Source organism: Planococcus citri, chromosome 5 (genome assembly GCF_950023065.1).
Source record: "Planococcus citri chromosome 5, ihPlaCitr1.1, whole genome shotgun sequence".
NCBI lineage: Eukaryota > Metazoa > Arthropoda > Insecta > Hemiptera > Pseudococcidae > Planococcus > Planococcus citri.
The window spans coordinates 9,843,248-9,868,159 of record NC_088681.1 but is presented as its reverse complement, the minus strand read 5'-3'; the positions used below and the strand labels follow the sequence as shown (position 1 = coordinate 9,868,159).

The 24,912-nt window shown below is 36.5% G+C and overlaps 2 protein-coding genes across 5 annotated transcripts; one reads left to right on the top strand and one right to left on the bottom strand.

Moving 5' to 3' along the window:
- Positions 1-259: 259 nt before the first annotated feature.
- LOC135849416 (uncharacterized) lies at positions 260-4,067 on the bottom strand. Of its 2 annotated transcripts, none has more exons than XM_065369844.1 (2): positions 3,893-4,067; positions 260-3,799 (listed from the first exon to the last, which is right to left on the bottom strand). In XM_065369844.1, exon 2 carries the CDS (start codon positions 3,769-3,771, stop codon positions 1,765-1,767), a length of 2,007 nt encoding a protein of 668 aa, XP_065225916.1. In that variant the 5' UTR covers positions 3,772-3,799; positions 3,893-4,067; the 3' UTR covers positions 260-1,764. The 2 variants fall into 2 exon arrangements, with proteins under 2 accessions (XP_065225916.1, XP_065225915.1); XM_065369843.1 differs by having other exon boundaries at positions 3,934-4,067.
- Positions 4,068-4,240: 173 nt separating this feature from the next.
- Positions 4,241-20,889, top strand: Lon (Lon protease). 3 transcript variants are annotated; one of them, XM_065369842.1, is made up of 16 exons: positions 4,241-4,930; positions 5,008-5,096; positions 5,176-5,342; positions 5,478-5,731; positions 5,805-5,996; positions 6,078-6,293; positions 6,409-6,497; positions 8,786-8,925; positions 9,012-9,133; positions 9,219-9,379; positions 10,750-10,855; positions 10,956-11,213; positions 19,540-19,705; positions 19,807-20,015; positions 20,104-20,268; positions 20,367-20,889. In XM_065369842.1, the coding sequence occupies exons 1-16, from the start codon at positions 4,484-4,486 to the stop codon at positions 20,526-20,528; spliced, it is 2,943 nt and encodes a 980-aa protein (XP_065225914.1). In that variant the 5' UTR covers positions 4,241-4,483; the 3' UTR covers positions 20,529-20,889. The 3 variants fall into 3 exon arrangements, with proteins under 3 accessions (XP_065225914.1, XP_065225912.1, XP_065225913.1); XM_065369840.1 differs by having other exon boundaries at positions 5,427-5,731; XM_065369841.1 differs by having other exon boundaries at positions 5,176-5,372.
- Positions 20,890-24,912: the final 4,023 nt, after the last annotated feature.

The following is a 24,912-nucleotide window of genomic DNA, read 5'->3' as shown; positions in this document are numbered from 1 at the left end:
TTCGAGGTCACTTAGTACGAATATGAACTTATTTTTTGGGTCCCACCTCACAATGTCTCTCTTCGCTTCAAAAAAAGGCCAAATTTCTGGAAATTTATTTCTGAAATTTTCCACCAAAATACGTCGCGATATTACCATCTTTGCATGTGCACTACTGACCAATAAATCATAGCACAATACTTGTATGTTCTTGCGGTTTATTGGAGTAGTTCCGCCCTGTGGAGTTCGGCCGGGTTACATTTTTTAAAGCGATAGATAATTCCAGTTTTTTGAAACATTTTATTAATACTTCGGTAATTATTTAACAATAAATTGTTGTTTCTTAACAAAAAATGGTAACTTTTTCATTCAACAAATCAACACTTGGACCACATAAATCACAAAGTTTGTGTTTTTATTTTCAGAAAGAAATCTGATTTTTTATAATTACAGGGTGTCTACTGGCAAGAAAAAGGCAAGAAAGTTAGAAAAAGGCGAGAAATTCACATGGGTGGCAAGAAAGTTAGAAAATAGTGTAGAAATTCCTTCGAAAAGCAAGAAAATTTCCAAGAATTCACATCAAAAATCTCTGAAAAATTGAAGCTACCCACCAAAATTTTAAGTTTTTATTTTGTTAAAATTGATGATGTTCTACTTTTCGAATTAAAAATTTTCCAAAAATTTTGCCCTCGCTTCGCTCGGGCCATTCAAGATGCTATTTTCAAAATTTTCAAGAATTCAAAAATTAAATAGGAAATTTTTCATTTCCAGGTAATACCCAAACCATTTGAAAAGTGCAAATTTTTCATTTTCTGAACAGAACGACTAACTTTTCAAAATTGTTGATATTATTGAGCTTCGCTGAAAATGTAAAATAAAGCATACAAAATGGTCGTTTTTTCGTTTTTTACACCAATTTTTTCAACAAATTTTCGCTCTCGCTTCGCTCGAGCTGTAATTTTACCCTCATTTCAATACAATGATTATTCATTGTGAAGAGTTTTCTGAAAACTACCTAAAATGTCCATTTTTCGTGTCTAAATTTCTGATTTTGCTCTCCCCTCAATCACAAATAAGAATATAAGCTCTTTTACGGTTTGATCCTGTAATTGTTGTATATGTCACTGGTATTTAGCACGTTAAAATTTTGATTTTTGTCGGAAAAATAACAATTTTTTGTTGGAAAAATGACATCATACAGCATACACCCCCTCCCCCAAATAACCTGACTTCGATCCGCATTCGAGTTAACTTTTTATTTTGTTACTGTTTTCATCATAGAATTGAATTCACTTCAGTAGACATGCCTCAACGTCTGTTTTTATCACGTTTTTTTATTACTATTTTTTCATTTGAGAAATTAATTCACTTCTCTGCTTTGAAGAATAAATTTTTGAGAAATTTTGTTTGGGAGGGGGGGGGTTAGAGGGGTTAGCGAAGATTATCTAGATGCGTAAATTTGAAGGGGGTAAGAAAATTCATTTTTGGAAGCAAGAAAAAAGCAAGAAAAAGGCGAGAAATTCGCCTTTTTGATTTTAGTAGACACTCTGTAATTACTAAAATAGGTTTGAGAGGTATGCGTACGTTCAATTTCCTTTTTGAACGCAGCTACTTCTTCTGCAGTTGGAAAATACCACTCTACATATAGAAACTTACTTAGTTGAATGATGATACAAAATTTTTGGTTTATATTACAAATAAATTGAAACGACCAAATCCTTTTAAATGGAAAATACACACAGCATAACTTATTATAAATAGGTGCACCAAAATATCAATGTTACTTCACTCTGGTATCTCCGATGCGTACAATTCAAACCCATTAAACTTCTTTTTGAAAGCTGCTACTTCTTCTGAAGTTGGAAAATACCACTTTAGAAATTTATCCAGATCACAATACAATTTTTTTTCAAGAGATTCCATTCCATTATCGCCAAAAGAATTCTCTTGTTCACGAATAATGTTTTGAACGAAGTCATCCAGGCGCAATTTTTGTTTAAATTGCATAATTTTATCATCACTTCCCAAACACCATCGTATAAAATGAAAAAATGCTTCGCAAAGAAAACCGACCGTTGAAAGATTTTGAAACGCAGGCACAAAGTGACCGGCTTTAAAATCGACTGCGGCTTGTTCGGATATCACAAGCATATCGACAAATTTCATCACATTTTCAAACTTCGTCACACTGTCACACCATTCTTCACTTAGGTATCGGACCAGAATTTTGATGGTTCCAGGGGTAAATAGGAACTGATTTTTATACTCGGCAGCAAGTTTGTGGTCATCGAAAGTATCATCGATGAATTTGATAAATGAAGGTATACTCTCAATAATTTTATACGAATCCAAACGACGAATATCCTTCGAGTCTGAGTCTGAGAAAATATCCAATTGGTTTTTTAATGTTTTCAGCTGTACATCTTTAATGGTTTTTTTCTCCACGCAGCAGAAACACAGAAATTCGTTCAACTCTGAAAAACGCCACGTTAGTAGATATCTCGAGCATTCCTCTTTAATATTTTCATAACTAGAAAGCTCATTTCTTTTGAACTGGGTAATTGCAGCATCATTCTTCAAGCATAACTTGGTGAATTGTTGTAGATCTTTGGTGTTCGTTGCTCGTAACAGAATGCGCCAATTTTTCAGCCAAAAAGTGTTTCTAATTTCAAACGAACAGTCTGTTAGAATCGCTAATAAAAAAGAATTTCTTCGATCACCCATATAATACAGCGATTGCCTTTCAAATAAAGTCTCTTCAAACAAAACATGCGGTATTACAGATTTTTTCAAATGATTTGGAGTACTATTCCATAACTCGCATGAAAAGGACTGATCATTGTGTAAGGGCAATGAATGACAAGCATGTCCTCTCAAAATTCCTCGAACCATGCACATGAAGTTGCTTTCGCTCACTTTATTATTAATAAATTTCCACGCTGCTAAGAAGCAAGGTCTTCCTTCAATCGCTCCACATTCCCAATCAGAATTACCGCACAGTAAAGTTTTCATCCAATCATCACTTCTGCCTGCTACGAATCTATCAATTTCTTCATCACTCAGTTTTGTGAGTACATATCTACAGAATACATGAGGCTGATTTTCAAGTAAGTAAATCGTGTTTTCCATTCGTGTTGCAGCATTATTTGACGAGCGATTCCAGAAATATTCCACAGCTGACCAGTTATTCGCCTTAAGAACTCGAATTAGTCTGTCATCGATAGTCGCATAATCTTGATCTAGTGGAGGTATCTTATACAACTGATTTCTCAGGCGGCAGATCCAGTAATACAACAGCAGAGGAGGTTTGCGATACCGATAGTTAAGGTTAAGGTCAGGCAAATTGACAGTATCCATCACAGATGGCCAAATTTTTAAAATATCATTCTCAAAACAGTACTGACAAGCGATCTTGAATTTAACATCTTTGCTGACTTCGTTACAACAAAGTGCTCGTTTGGCTGTTCTGCTGTGATGAATGGTGCCGTCAAAATCGCAAATAAACTCATCAAATACGTCCAAGATGTCTATGAGCCAACCGCGAAACGAATGTTGAATATTCTTAGCGTATTTTTCCACCAAGAGAAGAAGTACTGATGGTAGATGAGGAGCCACACTGTCCAAAGGAATTTTCTCGCTGAAATCTATTTCATCCGTAGAATTATTCAAACGATGCTTACTGATTTTTTCACGCCATAAGTTCACCGCTACGGCAATAGATGCGAGTTGTTTCAGAGCTGGCGGAGTGGGATAAACAAGATCATAAACAATATTCTTTTGGGCTATATTCATTCCGAAAACACCCAAGTGTCATCTGAATCTGAAATGAAAAAAATTGAGAGTTGAGACTGAGTAAACAATAGCGAACGGCAAGACATTACGATCACGACACAAAAGAATTTCCTCGACTCACCGTTAAACTAGAAAGTATAAGATGGTTTATTTTTTACTTACAAAATTCTGAATTCAGGATCAGGAATCAGGAAAATGGAAAATCAAATCAGGATTTCATTCTCATTCATCTCATTATCAATTATTTTTATCATTCTCGCATAACCTCACCATGAACATGATCACAACAAATGTTCAAAATAGCTGGCGTTCGAACGCACCTCCCCACGAATTACGAAAGAAAATGTGTGAAAAACATCGTGAAGCATTATAATATCACGAAGGCGCCGTTTTTTCTGGCGTTTTCTAGAATTTTTTCTGTGATTTTTCGCCTTCATTCTGCAAAACATGAAGCATGAAAGTGCGAAAACCCGGCAGTTCATTTTTTTATCAGTTCGAGTGTGTAAAATAAAATGATGTAATATTTTTCGCGTTTTTGCTTGAATTTTTCGAATATTTCACGTTCGTTTTACACCTTTAAATCGATATTTCAATGCGCCACTTGCTCGTTTCGCGTTATTAACCAATCTCAGTGTAATTCCACCCAACTGTAGCATCTTAATTTCGTCCGAAATTCACATGAGTCGAGTGGTTATCAGCTCCAGTAAGTGTTATGGCACTAAAATTGCACAACAGAATTCACGCCGAGAAGTTGCTCTCGTTTCTGAACAGTTCTCGGGTCTCTCGTTTCAATAAATCACGCTACCAATGCACTCGATTTATCCAAACCAACGCCAGAGTGCTAACGAAATGGCCAACTCTATGCCAAGATGATAAATCCTTCGCCTTCGGTCCCTTCTCTCGGGACAGATTCAACGGCCGATTAGTCGCTTCTTCCGGTGGTCTGCTATCTAGACCTTATAGTTCTCAAAATCCTCAAGATGACGGATCTAATAAATCGATTATATCGGAAGATGAAGTATTGGATGTGACTGAGGCTGATTTCCCCGTCACACATTCTCTACCTGCGGCTGTAGTTGTGCCGGAACATTGGCCTAATGTGCCTTTGATCGCTGTGTCGAGGAATCCGGTGTTTCCGAGGTTTATTAAGTTATTAGAGGTGAGATTGTTTTTTTGTTTTGAAATGATTCGGTTCATTTATTTGGTATTAATGATTGGTTTTTCGTTGTTACGTAGATTACACATCCTCCTTTGATTGATTTGATTCGAAGGAAAGTTAAATTCAACCAGCCTTACGCCGGATTATTTCTCAGGAAGGATAAAGAGTAAGTATTAATCGCCCATTGTTTGTAAATTACTCGTACAATTCGTTAGCATATTAACGATGTGAATTTATCGAAACAGAAACGATTCTCAAGTAATCAACGACCTAAATGATGTCTACAACGTGGGTACTTTCGTTCAAATACACGAACTACAAGATCTCGGTAATAAACTACGACTGGTTGTTATGGCTCATCGTCGAATTCGAATCACCGGCGTGATCAACGACCTCCAAGTACCCATTAAAGGTAACAATGAAATCACAGCGATGTACGAAGGTATATATATATACTTGAACGTATATAACGCTCGTTTTATTATTGTATGTTTAGAGGTACGTATAAAGTACCCGTTATCTAACACCTTCGTGGACGTTGTTGTAGACGATTCGAATCGAAAGATCGTGAAAAGGTCACGTACCAAGCGTACAGCGACTCCATCTGTGCCTGCGGTCGAGTCCAGCCAAGAAGCTCCTTTTTCGATCGAAGATATCGCTCAGACAGCTGAACCGATCATCGAACCATCCGATCCAACGGCGCAGACTGAACAATCTCAGGAAGCTGTCAAACAGCCGGTTCTCATGGTCGAGGTAGAGAACGTCCAGCATGATAAGTTTAGAAAGACTGAAGAAGTCAAGGTAACGAATCAAGTGATCCCTACTCTGATGCTGGTTTTCGCGAATTAAACGTTCGAATTTTGATATTTTTTAGGCGTTGACTCAAGAAGTCATTAAAACCATTCGAGATATTATCAGTATGAATACGCTGTATCGAGAAACACTTCAGCAAATGCTGCATCAAGGTCAATCTGTGGTCGAGAACCCGGTTTATCTGTCTGATCTCGGTGCGTCGTTGACTGGAGCTGAGCCTGAAGAATTGCAGCAAGTTTTAGAAGAAACCGATGTCAGTAGTGCAAATTATTATATTGCAAGTGCCCTTTTTTTTTTGACATTTCTGAATTATTCGCCTTTTTTTTACCTACAGATTCCGAAAAGACTGCTGCTTGCGTTGAGTTTGTTGAAGAAAGAATACGAATTGGGCAAACTGCAGCAGAAAATCGGTCGCGAAGTCGAAGAGAAAGTCAAACAACAACATCGAAAGTATATTTTAATGGAGCAGCTGAAAATCATCAAGAAAGAACTAGGATTAGAGAAAGACGATAAAGATGCCATCGAAGAGAAGTTTAGAAGTCGATTAAAAGTGAGTGGAATTAATTCGTGGGTTGAGAATTATTATTTTTTGAGACTTAATGTTCGTTCGACGATCTAATTCGTCGTTTTATTCAGCCGTACGATAAAATGATTTCATTTTTCAGGATAAAAAAGTTCCTCAACATGCCATGGAAGTAATCGACGAAGAATTGAATAAATTAGGCTTTCTGGAGGCACATTCGTCCGAATTTAAGTAATTATCGATCTGAGATTTGAGTTTTTACAGTTGCACGTTTAGTCCGGCATATGACAATAGGAGTAATTGCACCCCCCCCCCGCCGATCCTCCGGGACAACTTTTTTCTTAAAGGGGACATCCTAAGGAACATTTTAAAGCAAACTTGCCAAAAAAAAAGTTGGCCTTACTTACAAAATGGCGGCCATTTTGATTGACAGGTCAGCCGAAATCGCAGATTTTGCGTTTCAACATAGGACTTGCACGAAATTTTTCAAACTTTACAAAGGTAGATCGAGAGATCATACAAAAATTTATCACCTGTCAAAATTTCAAGTGCTAAAGTGCGTTTTTCGATTTTTGGCGAATTTTTGAAAATCAAATTTTGGCAAAAATCAGGGAAAAAATCAAAATTTTACCAAATTGACTCAGAAAGCTGAAATTTGGTATATACCCTATTTTCGACATGCCAAATCGATTGGAAACGGTTTCAACCCGTTTTGAGCAGTTCTGGAGCCTCCAGCAGATTTTTGAAATTCGAAATTCCCACAAAATTCCATCAAATTGGAGTTGTAAAGCTGAAATTTATTCTAAAAACTAATTTCAATACGCTATGAAGTACTGCAGGCGAATTTCAAGTCATTTTAGAGTCTCCGGTGACTTTTTTGAAAATTACTGGAGCCTCCAGCAGATTTTTAAAACTCGAAATTCCCACAAAATATCATTAAATGGAGTTAGAAAACCGAAATTCATTCTGCAAACTAACTTCAATACGCTATGAAGTTGACTGCTGATAAATTTCAAGTCGTTTTGGAGCCTCCAGTGACTTTTTGAAAATTCCTGAAGGCTCCAGTCGATTTTTGAAACTTGAAATTTCCCCAAAATTTCATTTAACTGAGACGGAGAGTCAAAATTCATTCTGCAAACTAATTTCAATTCGCTACGAAGTACTGCAGGCAAATTTCAAGTCATTTCGGAGCCTCCAGCGACTTTTTTGAAAGTTACTGGAGCCTCCAGCAGATTTTTAAAACTCAAAATTCCCACAAAATATCATTAAATGGAGTTGGAAAGCAGAAATTCATTCTGCAAACTAATTTCAATACGCTACGAAGTTGACTGCTGGTGGATTTCAAGTCGTTTTGGAGCCTCCAGCGACTTTTTGAAAGTTTGTATGGCGTTTGTTTGGAAAATTGGAATTTCCTAAAAGTAGCTGAAAGCTTCAAAACCATTTGAAACCACCATGTAGTCTGCGAAGTAAATTTCAGCTTGCCAACTTCATTTGATACATTAATGTTGCAGGAATTTAAGGTTTCAAAAATCTACTGGAGGCTCCAGTAATTTTCAAAAAAGTGGCTGGAGGCTCTAAAATGACTTGAACCCACCTTAAGTCGTCCTCAGAAAATTGGCGTGTAGAGTAAATTTCAAATTTCCATCTCCATTTGATGAAATTTTGTGAAAATTCAAAGTTTCAAAAATCTGCTGGAGGCATCAGCAATTTTCAAAAAGTCACTGGAGGCTCCAAAACGACTTGAAATTTATCAGCAGTCAACTTCATAGCGTATTGAAGTTAGTTTGCAGAATGAATTTCGGTTTTCTAACTCCATTTAATGATATTTTGTGGGAATTTCGAGTTTTAAAAATCTGCTGGAGGCTCCAGTAATTTTCAAAAAAGTCACCGGAGGCTCTAAAATGACTTGAAATTCGCCTGCAGTACTTCATAGCGTATTGAAATTAGTTTTTAGAATAAATTTCAGCTTTACAACTCCAATTTGATGGAATTTTGTGGGAATTTCGAATTTCAAAAATCTGCTGGAGGCTCCAGAACTGCTCAAAACGGGTTGAAACCGTTTCCAATCGATTTGGCATGTCGAAAATAGGGTATATACCAAATTTCAGCATTCTGGGTCAATTTGGTAAAATTTTGATTTTTTCCCTAATTTTTGCCAAAATTTGATTTTCAAAAATTCACCAAGAATCGAAAAACGCACTTTAGCACTTGAAATTTTGACAGGTGATAAATTTTTGCATGATCTCTCGATCTACCTTTGTAAAGTTTGAAAAATTTCGTGCAAGTCCTATGTTGAAACGCAAAATCTGCGATTTCGGCTGACCTGTCAATCAAAATGGCCGCCATTTTGTAAGTAAGGCCAACTTTTTTTTGGGCAACTTTGCTTTAAAATGTTCCTTAGGATGTCCCCTTTAAGAAAAAAGTTGTCCCGGAGGATCGGCGGGGGGGGGGGTGCAATTACTCCTATTGTCATATGCCGGACTAGTTGAAAAGTGTTGTAATTTTTCTCTCTGATGTAGTTTATCGCGAAATTACCTCGACTGGTTGACGTTGTTACCTTGGGGTGTTACTACCGAAGAAAACCTAGACCTCGCTAAAGCTTCAGCTGTCCTCGAAGAAGACCATTACGGAATGGATGATGTGAAAAAACGTATTTTAGGTGAGTTTGAACGACTACTTTTCTTCTATGATGTTTTTTTAAATTGATGAATTATTTAAATACTTCGTGTGCGATTATTTTTGCAGAATTTATCGCCGTTAGTATGTTGAAGAAAAGCACTCAGGGTAAAATTTTATGCTTCTACGGTCCTCCCGGCGTGGGAAAAACTAGTATAGCTAAATCTATAGCCAGAGCATTGAATAGAGAGGTGAGTAGTACGCTGATTATGGATTTATTTAAATTGGAGAATGATTTCCGGTCATTGAATCGATTTCTAATTCGATGTATTTTAGTATTTCAGATTCAGCGTTGGTGGTATGACCGATGTGGCTGAGATTAAAGGTCATCGTAGAACTTACGTCGGTGCCATGCCCGGTAAAGCTATCCAATGCTTTAAAAAAGTAAAGACTGAAAACCCACTGATATTGATCGACGAAGTGGATAAAATTGGAAAGTGAGTAATCTATTCGATGAAGAGCTGTAGGATCGTTCTTCGTGAATTTAGCAGGGTGTCCACAGGTCTGGAAAACCTGGAAAACCTGGAAAAGTCAGGGAATTTTGTCGGTCTGGAAAAGTCAGGGAAAAGTCAGGGAATTTCGTAATTTTTACGCAAAATTCCTGGAATTTTGAAAAAACGATCAATTGAAAATTTTGAATAAGGACCTATGATGAAAGGAAAACACTGTTTTTCACTTCTCGAAACGCAAATTTTCAAAAGCTTTTGCCCTCGCTTCGCTCGGGCTTGTTTCTTTTATTTTTCAAAAGCAACATCAAAATTTCTAGATTATAAAAATCAAGTTTTTATGCCAAAAAGTGAACTCCTCACGAAAAAAACATCGTTTTTAAGCATCTCGAAATACATACAAATTCACAAGAGCTTTCGCCCTCGCTTGGGCCTGTGCTGTTTTCTTTTTCAAAATCAACTTCCTTCAAAAAAAAACATAATTCGAATACTAATTCTAAAATTTTAAAAGCCAAAAAAAAGCTACTCGTCCTCACATAAAAAAACCTCGTTTTTATGCCTCTCGAAACTCAAATTCTCAGAAGCTTCCGCCCTCGCTTCGCTCGAGCCTGTTCTCTTTTCTATTTCTTTTTCAAGAGTAAACTTCCTTCAAAAAAACATCCATTCCAATATTAAAATTTAAAAAACCAAAAAATAAACACTCTTCGCATTCAAAAAAAAAACTCGTTTTCAGGCATCTTGAAATACAAATTTTCGAAAGTTCTCGCCCTCGCTTCGCTCGGACCAATTTGTCTCTCATTTTGAAATGAACAAATTTCACATTTTGAGGCCTTCAAAAATCAAAAAAAAAAAGAAAAATTTTCATAAGTTATATGAATATATAAAATATGTATTTTATCAATTGGCCAAACTTGATGCATGTTTTATTTATTTTTAATTAGAAAAGTTAATAATCAAAGTTAAGCCGTTTTTTATATCCGAAGAAGTACCTATCCAGTTCGAAGAGAAGCTTATGAAAAAAAATTACCCCCCCCCCCCCCCCCAAAAAAAATAAATTAAATTATGGGGTGAGCATAGAAAATTGAGAAAAATGGTCTGGAAAAATGGAAAAATTGGTCTGGAAAACCTGGAAAAGTCAGGGAAAATCATTTCCAGAAATGAGTGGACACCCTGTTTAGTCTAAATGGACGATTTGAAGTCTCCTCTTGTTCGATTTCTGAGATAACTGGAAATTGAAATCGAACGAATAGTTATTAAATTGTTTAATTTAGAATCTAGATCGACTAAAAATGACGTAGAACGATTCATTTATTGAGAAAAAATACGATAATTAATAAGTTGATGTTGATTTTTCGTTTCAGGGGTTACCAAGGTGATCCTTCGTCGGCCTTATTGGAGATGCTCGATCCAGAACAAAACGCCAATTTCTTAGATCACTATTTAGATGTCCCTGTCGATCTATCCAAGGTGAGAAATAACCTTCCAGTTACATACCTATATTTTGTATTCTGTAAATCGATGAATAATGATACTATTTAATCGTTCGTGTTTGTTTTTTCATCTTCAGGTATTATTCGTGTGCACGGCGAACAATATCGAGACGATACCGGATCCGTTACGTGACCGTATGGAAATGATAGACGTATCCGGATACGTAGCCGAAGAGAAAGTAGCCATCGCTAGACGATATCTCATTCCAACTGCGTTGAAAGATTCCGGCCTGAAAGAAGAGCAAGTCCAGATCAACGACGATTCGCTGCTATCGCTGATCAAATCGTATTGCAGGGAAAGTGGCGTGAGAAATTTGCAAAAACACGTCGAAAAAGTGAGTTTTTGGTTTCCTCGCTTCATTTTCCTATTTTGTTCATTTTTTTGTATAAAATCCAAAAAATGCGGATTTTTGTCTAAATTTCCAAGGTTTTGTTTTTTGTCGAAATTTTCTCTTTTGTCTAAAAGTTCCAAAATTGCCAAAATGGAAAAAAATCCAATTTTTATAAAAATTGTTAAAAAAGTCTTTAACTTTTGTAAAAATGATCGAAAATCCCATTTTTTTTTCAAAAAAGTTGTCCAATTTTTTTTTTGTTAGATAGTAGAACGGTCTTTTGCCAAAATTAAAAAAAAAATTGATCGGACCTAATTTTTGTCGAAAAAAGTCCTAGTTTTTCTTTTTTTAAATTCCATAAAAAGTCATCATTTCTGTGCACGTAAATAATGTACAAAATGGTCCAAAATCCTAATTTTTGTGAAATTTGTCTATGCCTCACTTTTTGTAAAATTAGTCAGTCTTAATTTTTGATCAGAAAAATCACTGTTTCTTCCAAATCTGCGGACTGTCAAATTAAAGTCCTTTTTTTGGACAAAATTGTCAAAAAATCTCGTTTTGTGCCAAATAATGACCACAAGTCCTAATTTGTCCAAAAAACCCTATTTTTGAAATCCTATTTTTTTTTTTCAAAATTTCTGTAGAAAAGTCCCATTTTTTCCCCTAAAAATTGTAAACAAGTTTAATATTGTTTTTTTGATGTTTGTGGGAAAAAATCATGTTTTCATTTCATTCGAAAAAAATAATGTCGTTTTTCACCAAAATAGCCAAAAATTTCATTTATGCAAAAATCGTCAACTGAAGTCCGAATTTTTTCCAAAGTCGTCAAAAAAGCCTTACATTTTAAATCATATTGTTGGTGTTAATTTTTTTATCAAAAAAATCTCATCTCCAAAACTGCGGACTGCCAAAAAAAAAGGTCTCCTGTATTTTGGTCAAAATTGTAACTTTAATTTTTTTTTACCAAAATGTCAAAAAGTACTAATTTTTTGCCAAAATCTATCCAAAAGAGCCTTACTTTTTATCCAAATTTTGTTGTCCAAGTCGATGTTCTAATTATTTATCAATAAAAGTCTTGTTTTCTCTATAAAACTTCTAAATAAAAGCCCTGTTTTTTCCCCCCAAATTATCAGAAAGTCCTCATTTTTCTCAAAATTATATTCAGAAATTCCAAGTTTTTCCCAAACTTGTTGTAAGTTTTATTTAAAAAAAGTTCTGTTTTCTGTTTACATAAAAAAAAAAACTTTTTTACCCAAATAATGTCCAATGATATGCCTGCCTTGTCAAAATGCTCTTTTTTGCCCAATTACCAAAACTGTCAAAATTTCTAATTTTTTCCCAGATTGACCAAAGCGTCATTCATTTACCCAAATTCTGATAAAATATTTCACTTTATGCCTAAATTTGTCAAAAAGCTCGAAGTTTTGTAAACATTTTCAAAAAAATTTCGTCTTGCCAAAATTTATGAAAAATTTCGGAATTTTCCTAAATATTTTCAAGTTTTATATTTTTTCAAAACTGTCAAAAAGTCTTCGAGATGTCATGTTTTTTGTCCAAATTGTAAAAGGAAGTTCATTTTATGCCAAAATTGACCAAAACGTTATTCATTTGCCCAAATTCTGAAAAAATATTTCATTCTATGCCAAAATTTGTCAAAATGTTCAAATTTTTTGTCAACGTTTTCAAAAAAATTTTGTCTTGTGCCAAAATTCATGAAAATTTTCGATTTTTGCCAAACAAATTTTTAAAGTTTGATATTTTATCAAAACTGTCAAAAAGTCCTCTAACAAGGTCATGTCTTTTGTCCAAATTTGCAAAAAGAAAATTCATTTTATGCCAAAATGTATTCAAAAGTTCTAATTCTTGCCAAAATTATTGAAAGACCCCAATTCTTGTCAACATTTTAGTAAGTACCTCAAGTTTTTTTGTCAAAATTGACCAAAACGTCATTCATTTGCCCAAATTCTGAATAAAATTACATTTTATGCCAAAATTTGTCAAAAAGTTCAATTTTTGGTCAACATTTTCAGAAAATTTCGTCTTTTGCCCAAATTTTTGAAAAATCTCAATTTCTGCCAAAATTTTTTTGAAACTTTGATATTTTGTCAAAAAGTTTTCAAAAGGTCATGTTTTTTGTCCAAATTGTAAAAATAATTTATTTTATGCCAAAATTTGTTCAAAAGTTTTAATTTTTGGCAAAATTATTGAAAAACTCTAATTTTTGTCCACAGTTTCAGTACCTGTAGTGTTTTTGCCAAAATTGTCGAGAAGTGTAAATTTTTTTAAAAAAGTGTAAATTTATGCCAACATTTTCAAAAAGTGTCATTTTTGTCAAAAGTGGCAATTATTGTCAAAAGTTTCAATAATTAATGTCAAAATTGTAAGCCAAAATTATCAGAAAATGTCAATTTTTGTAAAAATTATCAAAATGTGCAAAAGTGTCAAAAAAAAGCCAATTTATGTCAAAATTGTCAAAAAGTTTTGATTTATGTCAAAATTATCAAAAAGTGTCAATTTTTGTAAAAATTATCCAAGTGCAAAAAAAAGTGGCAATTTTTGCAAAAAGTGTCAAAAAGTGGCTATTTTTGTCGAAGTTGTCATAAACGTGTCAATTTTTGTCAAAAGTGTAACAAAAAGTCAATTTATGTCAAAATTTGCAAAAAAAAAAAAAAAAGAGTCAATTTATGTCAAAATTGTCAAAAGTGTCAATTTTTGTCAAAATTATCAGAAGGTGTCAATTTTTGTCAAAATAATCAAAGTGTCAAAAAATTGGCAATTTTTGTCAAAATTGTCAAAAAGCGTCAAATTTTGTCAAAAGTGTCAAAAAAATCAATGTATGTCAAAAGTCATAAACGTGCCAATTTTTGTCAAAATTGTCAAAAAGTGTCAACTTTTGTCAAAATTGTCGAAAAGTGTCAATTTTTGTCAAAAGTGTAACAAAAAGTCAATTTATGTCAAAATTTGCAAAAAGAAAAAGTCAAAGTTGTCAAAAGTGTCAATTTTTTTTTTTTTTTTTTTTTCTGGTATTCTTCGCAGCCACTGCCAGCTAGGCGGCATCTATCTGCGTCTCTGACTGGTAACGGGGTTGACGTTGTGCTAGGGCTCACTCCCGATGGAGTGAGGCCCTAGAGATGAATGATTCTGGATCATCTATAGTTGGCGAACTGGCAAATCTGCTGGCTTAAATCTCTTCAATCTTCGAACTTCATCGGAGTTGTCTAACAACTGGATGGCTGAAGGGTTGCTATGGCAGGTGAGCCTGTGCTCATGCTTCTCTGCATATCTCCGAATCTCCGCTTCGACAAATTCGATATTGAGGTCGCGATGAATTGAGATATTTTTTTCATATCGGTATGCACCAACAATGCGCCGAAGTATGACATTTTGGCACCTTTGAATAATTTCAATGTTTGATTTACTGGCACAGCCCCACAGTGCAATGCCATAAGTCCATATTGGCTTGATTATAGTGACGTACACCAATCGTTTGGATTCGATGCTGAGGTCAGATTGAGGTCCAAGTAACCAGTACAGGCTGCGCATTTTCTCCTTAATCTGTAGCTTCTTGGCATTTATGTGTTTACTCCATGTGAGGCGAGAATCTAGGTGCATACCCAAGTATTTGATTGAATCTGCCTTCGGAATAATACTGTTCCCAATTGTAATTGGTGTATATCCATGGCTACGAAGGGAAAAGTCTACATGGGCTGATTTTTCTCCATTTGCCAAAATTTTCCACCTTCTCATCCATTCAGCAATCGCGTCAATTGCACCCTGGAGTACACTAATGGCTGCATTATAGTTGCTATTCACTGTTAAGATTGCTTTATCATCAGCAAACATGGCAAATATGACATCATGTCCAACTGGCACATCAGCTGTGTACAGCAGGTAGAGGTATGGTGACAAGTTGCCTCCCTGAGGTACTCCGGCCATGCAGGGACGCAAGGATGACGTTACTTGTCCCTGAGAGACACAGAACTCTCTGCCCTCAATATATGAGCTGACCACACTGAGGTATGTGCCCTTGAGCACTTTACTCAATTTGTGCTTCAGGCCCTCGTGCCAGACCTTGTCAAATGCCTGAGAAATGTCCAGGAATGCGCCAGTGCAGAATTTTTTTTCCTCCAGAGCCCTGCTGATCGTCTGAGTAACTCTATGCAACTGGTCGACTGTGGAATGCTTGCGCCGGAACCCATACTGGAAGTCTGGAATAACACTCTCAAATATTGGCACCAGTCTCTTTAGGAGCAACTTCTCAAATAGTTTAGAAGGAGTAGAGAGCAGCGAAATTGGCCTGTAGGACTTAGAGATGTGTGGTGGCTTCCCTGGCTTGAGAACCATGATAACTTTGGCCTTCTTCCATGCATCTGGCATTATTCCTATTCGAAGTATCGCATTGAATAGAATTGTAAGGAGAATTAGGCCCTTCTTAGGCAACTCCTTCAGCATTGTGCCATTAATCTGATCAATTCCAGGTGCTTTTCTTCTGTTAAGATTTGTATCAATTTCTCTAGCCACCTGTAATGGCCGGAAGAGAGAGGGAAGCTGCGGCTCGGAGGACTCCAAGGTGCATGTTGGGAGGGGAGGAGCGGCAATCTCGTGAGGCCTGAACACACTTTCCAAGTGATCAGCAAATGCCTCAGCTCTCTCCAGTTCTGATCTGGCCCAAGTACCATCCTCTTTTCTGATTGGTGGAGTGATCACCTGGGGTCTTTTGATTTTTTTGGTGGCTTTCCATAGTGAGTACTCAGTGTCCATACCAGGTGATAAGCTTTGAAGGTACTGCTTGAAAGATGTATCGTCCTCTTCCTTCAGCATTCTGGTCAACTTTTTGCACAAGTAATTGAAGTGCTTCTTGTCACTGCCTTGCCTTGTGCTGTGCCACCTTTGTCTAGCTTTTCTTTTTTCACTAATCAGTGATCTAACCTCCCTGGAATACTCCTTAATAACCACTCTAGGAGTGGGGGGAGGGGTGGCGATTTTGGCGGCCTTTTGCAAGGTCTCAGTGAATTGCGCCACAGCAGTATTCAGTTCTGAAGGACTTTTTAGGCTTATTCTAAGATTAATGGACTCGTCAACAACCTGCCTGTAGGTTTCCCAGTTGGTTTTTTTGCTGGTTAGGGGAGGTTTGAGAGATTGCTTCTTTACCACTTGATTACTCAGAGTCATCAGCACAGGTAAGTGGTCAGATGACAGGTCCTCAACAGTGTTAACTGTAATATAGTTGCGAGAGAGTCCTTTCACTATGAAAAAGTCCAGCATATCTGGCTGCTTGCTCGAGTCAGACGGCCAAAAGGTGGGAGAGTGAGGCGCCATTGGGTATGCCTTAGTTGCAACAATAGCTTTTAAAAGCTCTCGTCCTCTCGGATTGATCAGCCGTGATGCCCAGTTTGTGTGCTTGCTATTCCAGTCACCACCGGCAATAAAGCAGCCACCAAAGGTTCCTAGAAGCGCCATAAAGTGCTCCTCGTAAGTTGCAGTACTAGGAGGGCAGTAGACTGCTGAGAACGTCATTTTGCGATGTCCAACCTCCACCACAACACTGCAGGCCTGTATGTTGAGGCTGCGAGTATTTTTGCCTTCGTGATGAGCAATGTGAGAACGTATCAGGACTGCCGCCCCTCCTCGCGCGTTGTTGCTGGGATGAGTTGCTGAGTATACTGTGTACCCATATATTCTGAACATGGTCCAGTTGGTGAAGTGAGTCTCGGAGATGAGAGCAATATCGATCTTTTGGAGATGCAGGAAAGCTTGAAGTTCTTTTTTACGTTTTAAAAGTCCATTCGCGTTCCAGGAGAGAATGTTTAGTGTCCTATCCATGGCTTTTGGAGTTTGACTTGTGTTTATTTGCTCTGGCTAGCCCTGATTCCAGGGACTGGAGTCTGTTGGCGACCTGGGAATTAAATTCTTCCAGCTTTGATGTGAGAGCCTCGATTTGCTTTCCGAGGAAGGACAGGTCGTGATTGTTAGGAGAGGAGGGGGGTGACTGCTGTCTTTCATCACTGCTGTTTGTTATCTCCGCATATGACTTTTCCCTTGTGGTACTATTGGGTTTAGGAATGGGCTCCTTTAGTCTATCCACCGCGGAGATGGGTTTGGATTTTTTCATTTTAATTGCAGCTGACTTGAATATCTGGCAGCCTCTCCAGTTGGCTGTATGGGCACCTCCGCATCCAGCACACTTGGGGGGAGCCTCTTTTGGCTTGGAACATTGGCTTGTTGGGTGGTGCTCGCCACACTTGACACACTTTGATCTTTTTTTACAGAAGTTTCTTGTGTGACCTACCTCTTGGCAATTTTTACATTGTAGGATTTCGTCTGCTTTTGATCTTGGCTCCTCGATTTTGACTCGCTGGTGGTCGATGGCACGAATGTCGAAAGCTGCCTTGTTGTTTGATTTAGGACGCAGATCAACGAAGAATAACGGAAGGTGAACTTTTATTTTTGGCCCGGAGGGGTTGGCAGGGTCTTTTTTTGATATGATTACATTTGTGATGTGTTCTGCCTCATGCCCCACAGCTTGGAATTCCGATTTTATCACTTCAGTGTCTGTCTGAGGGTGCAGACCTCGGACCACCACACGATACAATTTTTCACTTTTGAGTTGATGACTATAATACTCGACCTGGGTTTGGTCAAGAAATTTGCGAATACCACGATAAGAGGTTTCGGACTTCGTGTTTATTTTCATGGTGCCATCACTGAGAGTGCTGAAAGTTGGCTTGTTATCATCCTTCTCCTCTGACTCGTTGATTATTTTGTCCATTATTACCTTTGACTGGTCCGATTTTACGAAAAATGGGGGAGGTTTAAAGCTTTTCTGAGTGCTCTCTTTTTGTTCCATGTCAGCTTCACTATCGATTGACGAGTCAGAATCGGCTGAATTTTTGCGTTTTTTTGAGTCTAGACGAGACTCAGTCTGAATACCTGAGGTTTTTGCGCCTTTAGCCTGCCCATTTAATGTGGTCAGTTGTTCGATTTTAATAAAAAGCTGCTGGATAACTGCTTGCAGCCCGGAGATTGTTTGATTTGTGGCTTCAGGAGATGATACGTCTATCTCCACGTCATAATTCTCTCGTGAAAAGTTCATATTGCAACGAGATAATAGAGTGCTAGCCGATAAGATAACGGCTGCCTCTCGTGTATGTTGTGATATGCACTAGTTACACAATTACACATTAACGAACGCTCGACATAGCCAACGTAGAAAACGACCAACCGGTTCGGATGATACGCGGTCAATTTTTGTCAAAATAATCAAAGTGTCAAAAAATTGGCAATTTTTGTCAAAATTGTCAAAAAGCGTCAAATTTTGTCAAAAGTGTCAAAAAAATCAATGTATGTCAAAAGTCATAAACGTGCCAATTTTTGTCAAAATTGTCAAAAAGTGTCAACTTTTGTCAAAATTGTCGAAAAGTGTCAATTTTTGTCAAAAGTGTAACAAAAAGTCAATTTATGTCAAAATTTGCAAAAAGAAAAAGTCAAAGTTGTCAAAAGTGTCAATTTTTGTCAAAATAATCAAAGTGTCAAAAAGTGTCAAATTTTGTCAAAAGTGTCAAAAAAAATCAATGTATGTCAAAAGTCATAAACGTGCCAATTTTTGTCAAAATTGTCGAAAAGTGTCAATTTTTGTCAAAATTGTTAAAAAAAGTTTCATTGTCAAAATTTTTAAAAAGTTTCGTTTTTGCTCCGAAAGTTTCCATTTTGCCAAAATTGACATCGAGTCTTCAAATTTGCAAAGTTGTCAAAAAGTTCTGTTTTCTGTCAAAAATTGTCAAAAAATCTGATTTTTGTAAAAATGGTCAGAAGTCGTCCTTTTATTGCCAAAAGTGTCAAAAGTCCCTATTTTTGCCAAAGGTGTCGAAAACCCTTCTTTCGGAAATTGTCAGTCCTATTTTTTTGGCAGAATTGTCGAAAAGTTGCATCATTTTCTTGCAAATGTCAATAAGGTCCTAATTTTTGTCAATGTAAAAACAGTTCAATTTCCAAAATAATAAAAAGTCTCATTTTTCTCTAAAATTGTTGAAAATCTGTAATTTTTCGTAGAAAATGTTGAAAATTCAGGCCAAACAAATTCAAAGCTTTCTCTTCACCAATTTGAACCCCTCTCCATCCTGCTATTTGAAAGTATTCGTATTTGATTGATATTTAATGGTCCGAAAAATTGTAAAAATTGGTCTAGAAAAAACGTGAAAATTTAAGAAAAATAATTACTTTACAAGAATGCACACCCTGCGACTATTGACTGTTCATTTTAATTTAATATCATTTTCATTCGTTTTAATTTCTACGCGTAATTAATTTCACTTTTTTTTTGCTGTCGCAGATCATTCGTAAAGTAGCGTTGAAAATCGTCAAACAAGAAACACCGTCGATTGCAGTCACTCCAGATAATCTTCAAGATTTCGTCGGCAAACCGGTATTCTCTCAAGAACGTATGTACGAGATCACTCCTCCAGGAGTTGTAATGGGATTAGCGTGGACTTCGATGGGTGAGTAATTTTTCAAAATAGTCAATTCATATTATCGAATCGAGTTAATTTCACTCCTGGTGGAAATTGTAATAACAAACGTGTAACGTTTTATGCTTTAGGTGGTTCTACTCTTTATATCGAAACCGTACAGTTGAAAAAGATCGAGAAATCGGATACCGGAGGCGGAGTCGAACTCACCGGTCATCTAGGCGATGTGATGAAGGAATCGGCTAAAATTGCGCTAACAGTTGCGAAGAATTATCTATCGAACGTCGAACCTGATAACGAATTTTTGATCAAGAATCATATTCATTTGCATTTCCCAGAGGTAAATATTCGTAGATGGAGTAAATGAACGAATTTTTTCGATCGTTGTAATTGTAGTGAAAAATTGATACGATTAATTTTTTCTTTAGGGAGCTACCCCCAAAGACGGACCTAGCGCCGGATGCACAATCGTGACAGCTTTGTTGTCGTTGGCTAGAAATGTTCCTATTCGTCAGAACGTCGCTATGACTGGTGAAATCTCGTTAACAGGCAAAGTATTACCTGTGGGCGGTATCAAAGAGAAAATTATCGCTGTGAGTAGTATTTTTTAAAACCAATACGATTTTTTAAAAGTTGTGTTTGATTGAGGATTACGTGTGAACTGATGTGTTTGTCTGATTTGTGTACGCAGGCTCGAAGATCCGGCGTAAACTGTGTCCTGTTACCGGACGAAAACAAGAAAGATTTCGATGATTTACAAAAATTCATTACCGATGGTCTCGAAGTGCATTTTGTCAAACAATACGACGATGTTTACAAAGTAGTCTTTGCCAATGATAAAACTTCCAGCTAACGGTTTCATTCTGGATGAAGATTTCATTTCGTACGATTTGATCGACTCGTTCGAAATAAACTTACCAATTTTTTTCTACTCCTGTGGGATTCAACGTATAGCCATGGAATAGTTACGGGGTGTGATTCGCATACTCGATGTTGATACTTTGATAGCATTTTTGTTTAGATTTTGTTTTTATAATTATTATTATTATTTTACGATTATCGCAGTTACGATGATGGAATTTCTGTGTGTACGGTGTTGTTGTAGCTTTTTAATGTGTATCAGTGTGTTATTCCTCGTTTAACGTTTTCATTTTAAAGGTTCATTTTTACGTATGTGAAAACTGTGTTTGTAAAAGAAAGAATATTCTCGAGTTCGTTGTCGCTTTTTTGCGTTGCGAAAGTTGAACTTTTCCACGAAATGGATCATCGCACGAGAAACTTTGCTCTTTGGGGGAAAACTAACATCGGAGATGGACTCTTCGTGTCCGCAAACTCAATCATTGACAAATCGTGTCTCCAAAAGGTCCATAAAGTTCATATAAAACATGAAAGTTCAACTTGAACATTAAAAACGTAATTCCCTGAGAAAATTCACAGGTTGCGAAAAAAATACCATTGGAAATGAATTCACCGACGCCAAAAACCACTCGAAGACTAATTCGTACATCTTCGTAGGCTCCTTAAAGCTTTAAAACAATTGACAAATATGAATTATTTCAAAATTGAGCTTTTTGGCAGAACGAAAGCCAAATAGCCTGTACAAATAGTCGATTATGACTAATTCGGCATCGCTGATCACGTCAAGCTCGTTTATTTCAAGCGTCGAAGTTTTTTTGTACATAAAAGTTCAAATTTTATGAAAAAAAGCTTCACTTCAGAGAGAACTAATTAGAGCTTATTGGGAGAACCAACACCGGAAACGAATTCGCCGTACCCAAGAACCCCCTTATTCGTGCACTTCGTACATCCTAAAAAGCTCTCTAAAGCTCGCAATATTGATTCAAAAGTTCAAGTATTAGGAGTATCGAACCTCCTAATACTCCATATTCTCCTAATGAAATTGGTCTCATTTAGTATCTTTTACACTCAAAAATGGTCAAAATTGAAAGATTTTTGTTTTTTCAAAATTGAGCTTTTTGGCAAAATGAACGTCAATTAAGCTGTACGAATAGTCGATTATTGCTGAATAGGCATCACTGATCACGTCAAGCTCGTTTATTTCAGTCGATCGAGCTTTTTTCTAACTGAAAGCCCAACTTTTATGAAAAAAAGCTTCATTTCGGAGGAAATTTTGAGCTTTTTGGCAGAACCAATACCGGAAACGAATTCGCCGTACCCGAAAACCCCCTTATTCGTGCACTTCGTACAGCCTAAAAAGTTCTCAAAAGCTCGCAAAATCGATTCAAAAGTTCAAGTATTAGGAGTATCGAACCTCCTAATATCCCATATTCTCCTAATGAAATTGTTCTCATTTAGCTTCTTTTATACTCGAAAATGATGAAAATTGGAAAATTTGAGCTTTTCAAAAATTGAGCTTTTCAGCCGAATGAAAGCCAAATAACCTGTACGAATAGTCGATTATGACTAATTCGGCATCGCTGATCACGTCAAGCTCGTTTATTTTTATCCATCGAGCTTTTTTGTACCTAAAAGTTCAACTTTTATGAAAAAAAGCTTCATTTCAGAGGGAACTTTGAGCTTTTCGGCAGAACCAATACCAGAAACGAATTCGCCGTACCAAAAAACCCCCTTATTCGTGCACTTCGTACAGCCTAAAAATCTCTCTAAAGCTCGCAAAATTGATTCAAAAGTTCAAGTATTAGGAGTATCGAACCTCCTAATACTCGATATTCTCCTAATGAAAGTGGTCTCATTTAGCTTATTTTATACTCAAAAATGATGAAAATTGACAAAGTTGTGCTTTTTCACAATTGAGCTTTTCAGCAGAATAAAAGCCAAATAGCCTGTACGATTAGTCGATTATGACTAATTCGGCATCGCTGATCACGTCAATCACGTTTATTTCAGTCGATCGAGCTTTCTTCCCACTGAAAGCTCAACTTACAATTAAAAAAGCTTCATTTCAGAGGGAACTTTGAGCTTTTTGGCAGAATCAATACCAGAAACGAATTCGCCGTACCCAAAAACCCTCTTATTCGTACACTTCGTACAGCCTAAAAAGCTCTCAAAAGCTCGCAAAATCTATTCAAAAGTTCAAGTATTAGGAGTATCGAACCTCCTAATACTCCATATTCTCCTAATGAAATTGGTCTCATGTCTCATTTAGTATCTTTTATACTCAAAAATGGTCCAAATTGAAAGATTTTTGTTTTTTCAAAATTGAGCTTTTTGGCAAAATGAACGTCAATTAAGCTGTACGAATAGTCGATTATTGCTGAATAGGCATCACTGATCACGTCAAGCTCGTTTATTCCAGTCGATCGAGCTTTTTTCTAACTGAAAGCTCAACTTTTATTTAAAAAAGCTTCATTTCTGAGGAAACTTTGAGCTTTTTGGCAGAACCAATACCGGAAACGAATTCGCCGTACCTGAAAACCCCCTAATTTGTGCACTTCGTACAGCCTAAAAAGCTCTCAAAAGCTCGCAAAATCTATTCAAAAGTTCAAGTATTAGGAGTATCGAACCTCCTAATACTCCATATTCTCCTAATGAAAATGGTCTCATTTATACTCGAAAATGATAAAAATTAGAAAATTTGAGCTTTTCATAAATTGAGCTTTTCAGCTGAACGAAAGCCAAATAGGGTGCACGAATAGTCGATTATCACTAATTCGGTATCGCTGATCACGTCCATCATGTTTATTTCAGTCGATCGAGCTTTTTCGTACATGAAAGTTCAAATTTTATGAAAAAAAGCTTCATTTCAGAAGGAACTTTGAGCTTTTTTGAAGAACCAATACCAGAATCGAATTCGTCGTACCCAAAAATCCCCTTATTCGTGCACTTCGTACAGCCTAAAAAGCTCTCTAAAGCTCGCGAAATTGGTTTCAAAGTTCAAATATTAGGAGTATTGAACCTCCTAATACTCTATATTCTCCTAATGAAATTTGTCTCATTTAGCATCTTTTATAGATGAAAATGATCAAAATTGGCAAATTTGCACTTTTTCAAAATTGAGCTTTTCAGCCGAATAAAAACCAATTAGCCTGTACGAATAGTCGATTGTCACTAATTCGGCATCGCTGATCACGTCAACCTCGTTTATTTTAGTCGCTCAAGCTTTTTTCCATCTGAAAGTTCAACTTTTTTGTAAAAAAGCTTCATTTCAGAAAGAACTTTGAGCTTTTTGGCAGAACAAAAACCGAAAACGAATTCCCCGTACCCAAAAACCCCCTTACTCGTGCACTTCGTACAGCCTAAAAAGCTCTCTAAAGCTCGTAAAATTGATTCAAAAGTTCAAGTTAGGAGCATCGAACCTCCTAATACTCCATATTCTCCTAATGAAATTTGTCTCATTTAGCTTCTTTTATACTCGAAAATGATAAAAATTGGAAAATTTGAGCTTTTCAAAAATTGAGCTTTTCAGCCGAATAAAAGCCAAATAGCCTGTACGAATAGTCGATTGTCACTAATTCGGCGTCGCTGATCACGTCAAGCTCGTTTATTTTTATCTATCGAGCTTTTTTCTACTTGAAAGTTCAAATTTTATGAAAAAAAGCTTCATTTCAGAGGGAACTTTGAGCTTTTTGGCAGAACCAATACCGGGAATGAATTCGCCGTACCCAAAACCCCCTTATTCGTGCCCTTCGTACAGCCTAAAAAGCTCTCTAAAGCTCGCAAAATTGATTCAAAAGTTCAAGTATTAGGAGTATCGAACCTCCTAATATCCCATATTCTCCTAGTAAAATTGGTCTTTATTAGCTTCAAATATACGCGAAAATGTTCAAAAATGGCAGTAATGGAGTTTTTCGAAATTGAGCTTTTTGGCCAAATGAAAGCCAATTAGGGTCTAAGAATAGTCGATTATCACTAATTGAACATCGCTGATCACGTCAAGCTCATTTGTTTTATAGAATCAAGCTTTTTTGTACCTGAAGGTGCAACTTTTTTGAAAAAAAGCTTCATTTCATGAGGAACCTTGAGCTTTTTGGCAGTTTTAACAACATAAACTGATTCTCCGTGTGTGAAAACCCCCCACTACGTGTGGTTCGTACAGTCTAAAAAGTTCTCTAAAGCTCAGAAAATCGACTCAAAAGTTCAAGTATTAGGAGTATTGAACCTCCTAATACCTCATATTCTCCTAATGAAACAGGTCCGATTTTGCGTCAAATAAACGCTAAAATATAACCGGCGAATATGAATTTTCAAAATTGAGCTTTTTAACCAAATGAAAGGCAAAATTTGGTGTACGAATAGTCGAGTACCACTAATTAAGC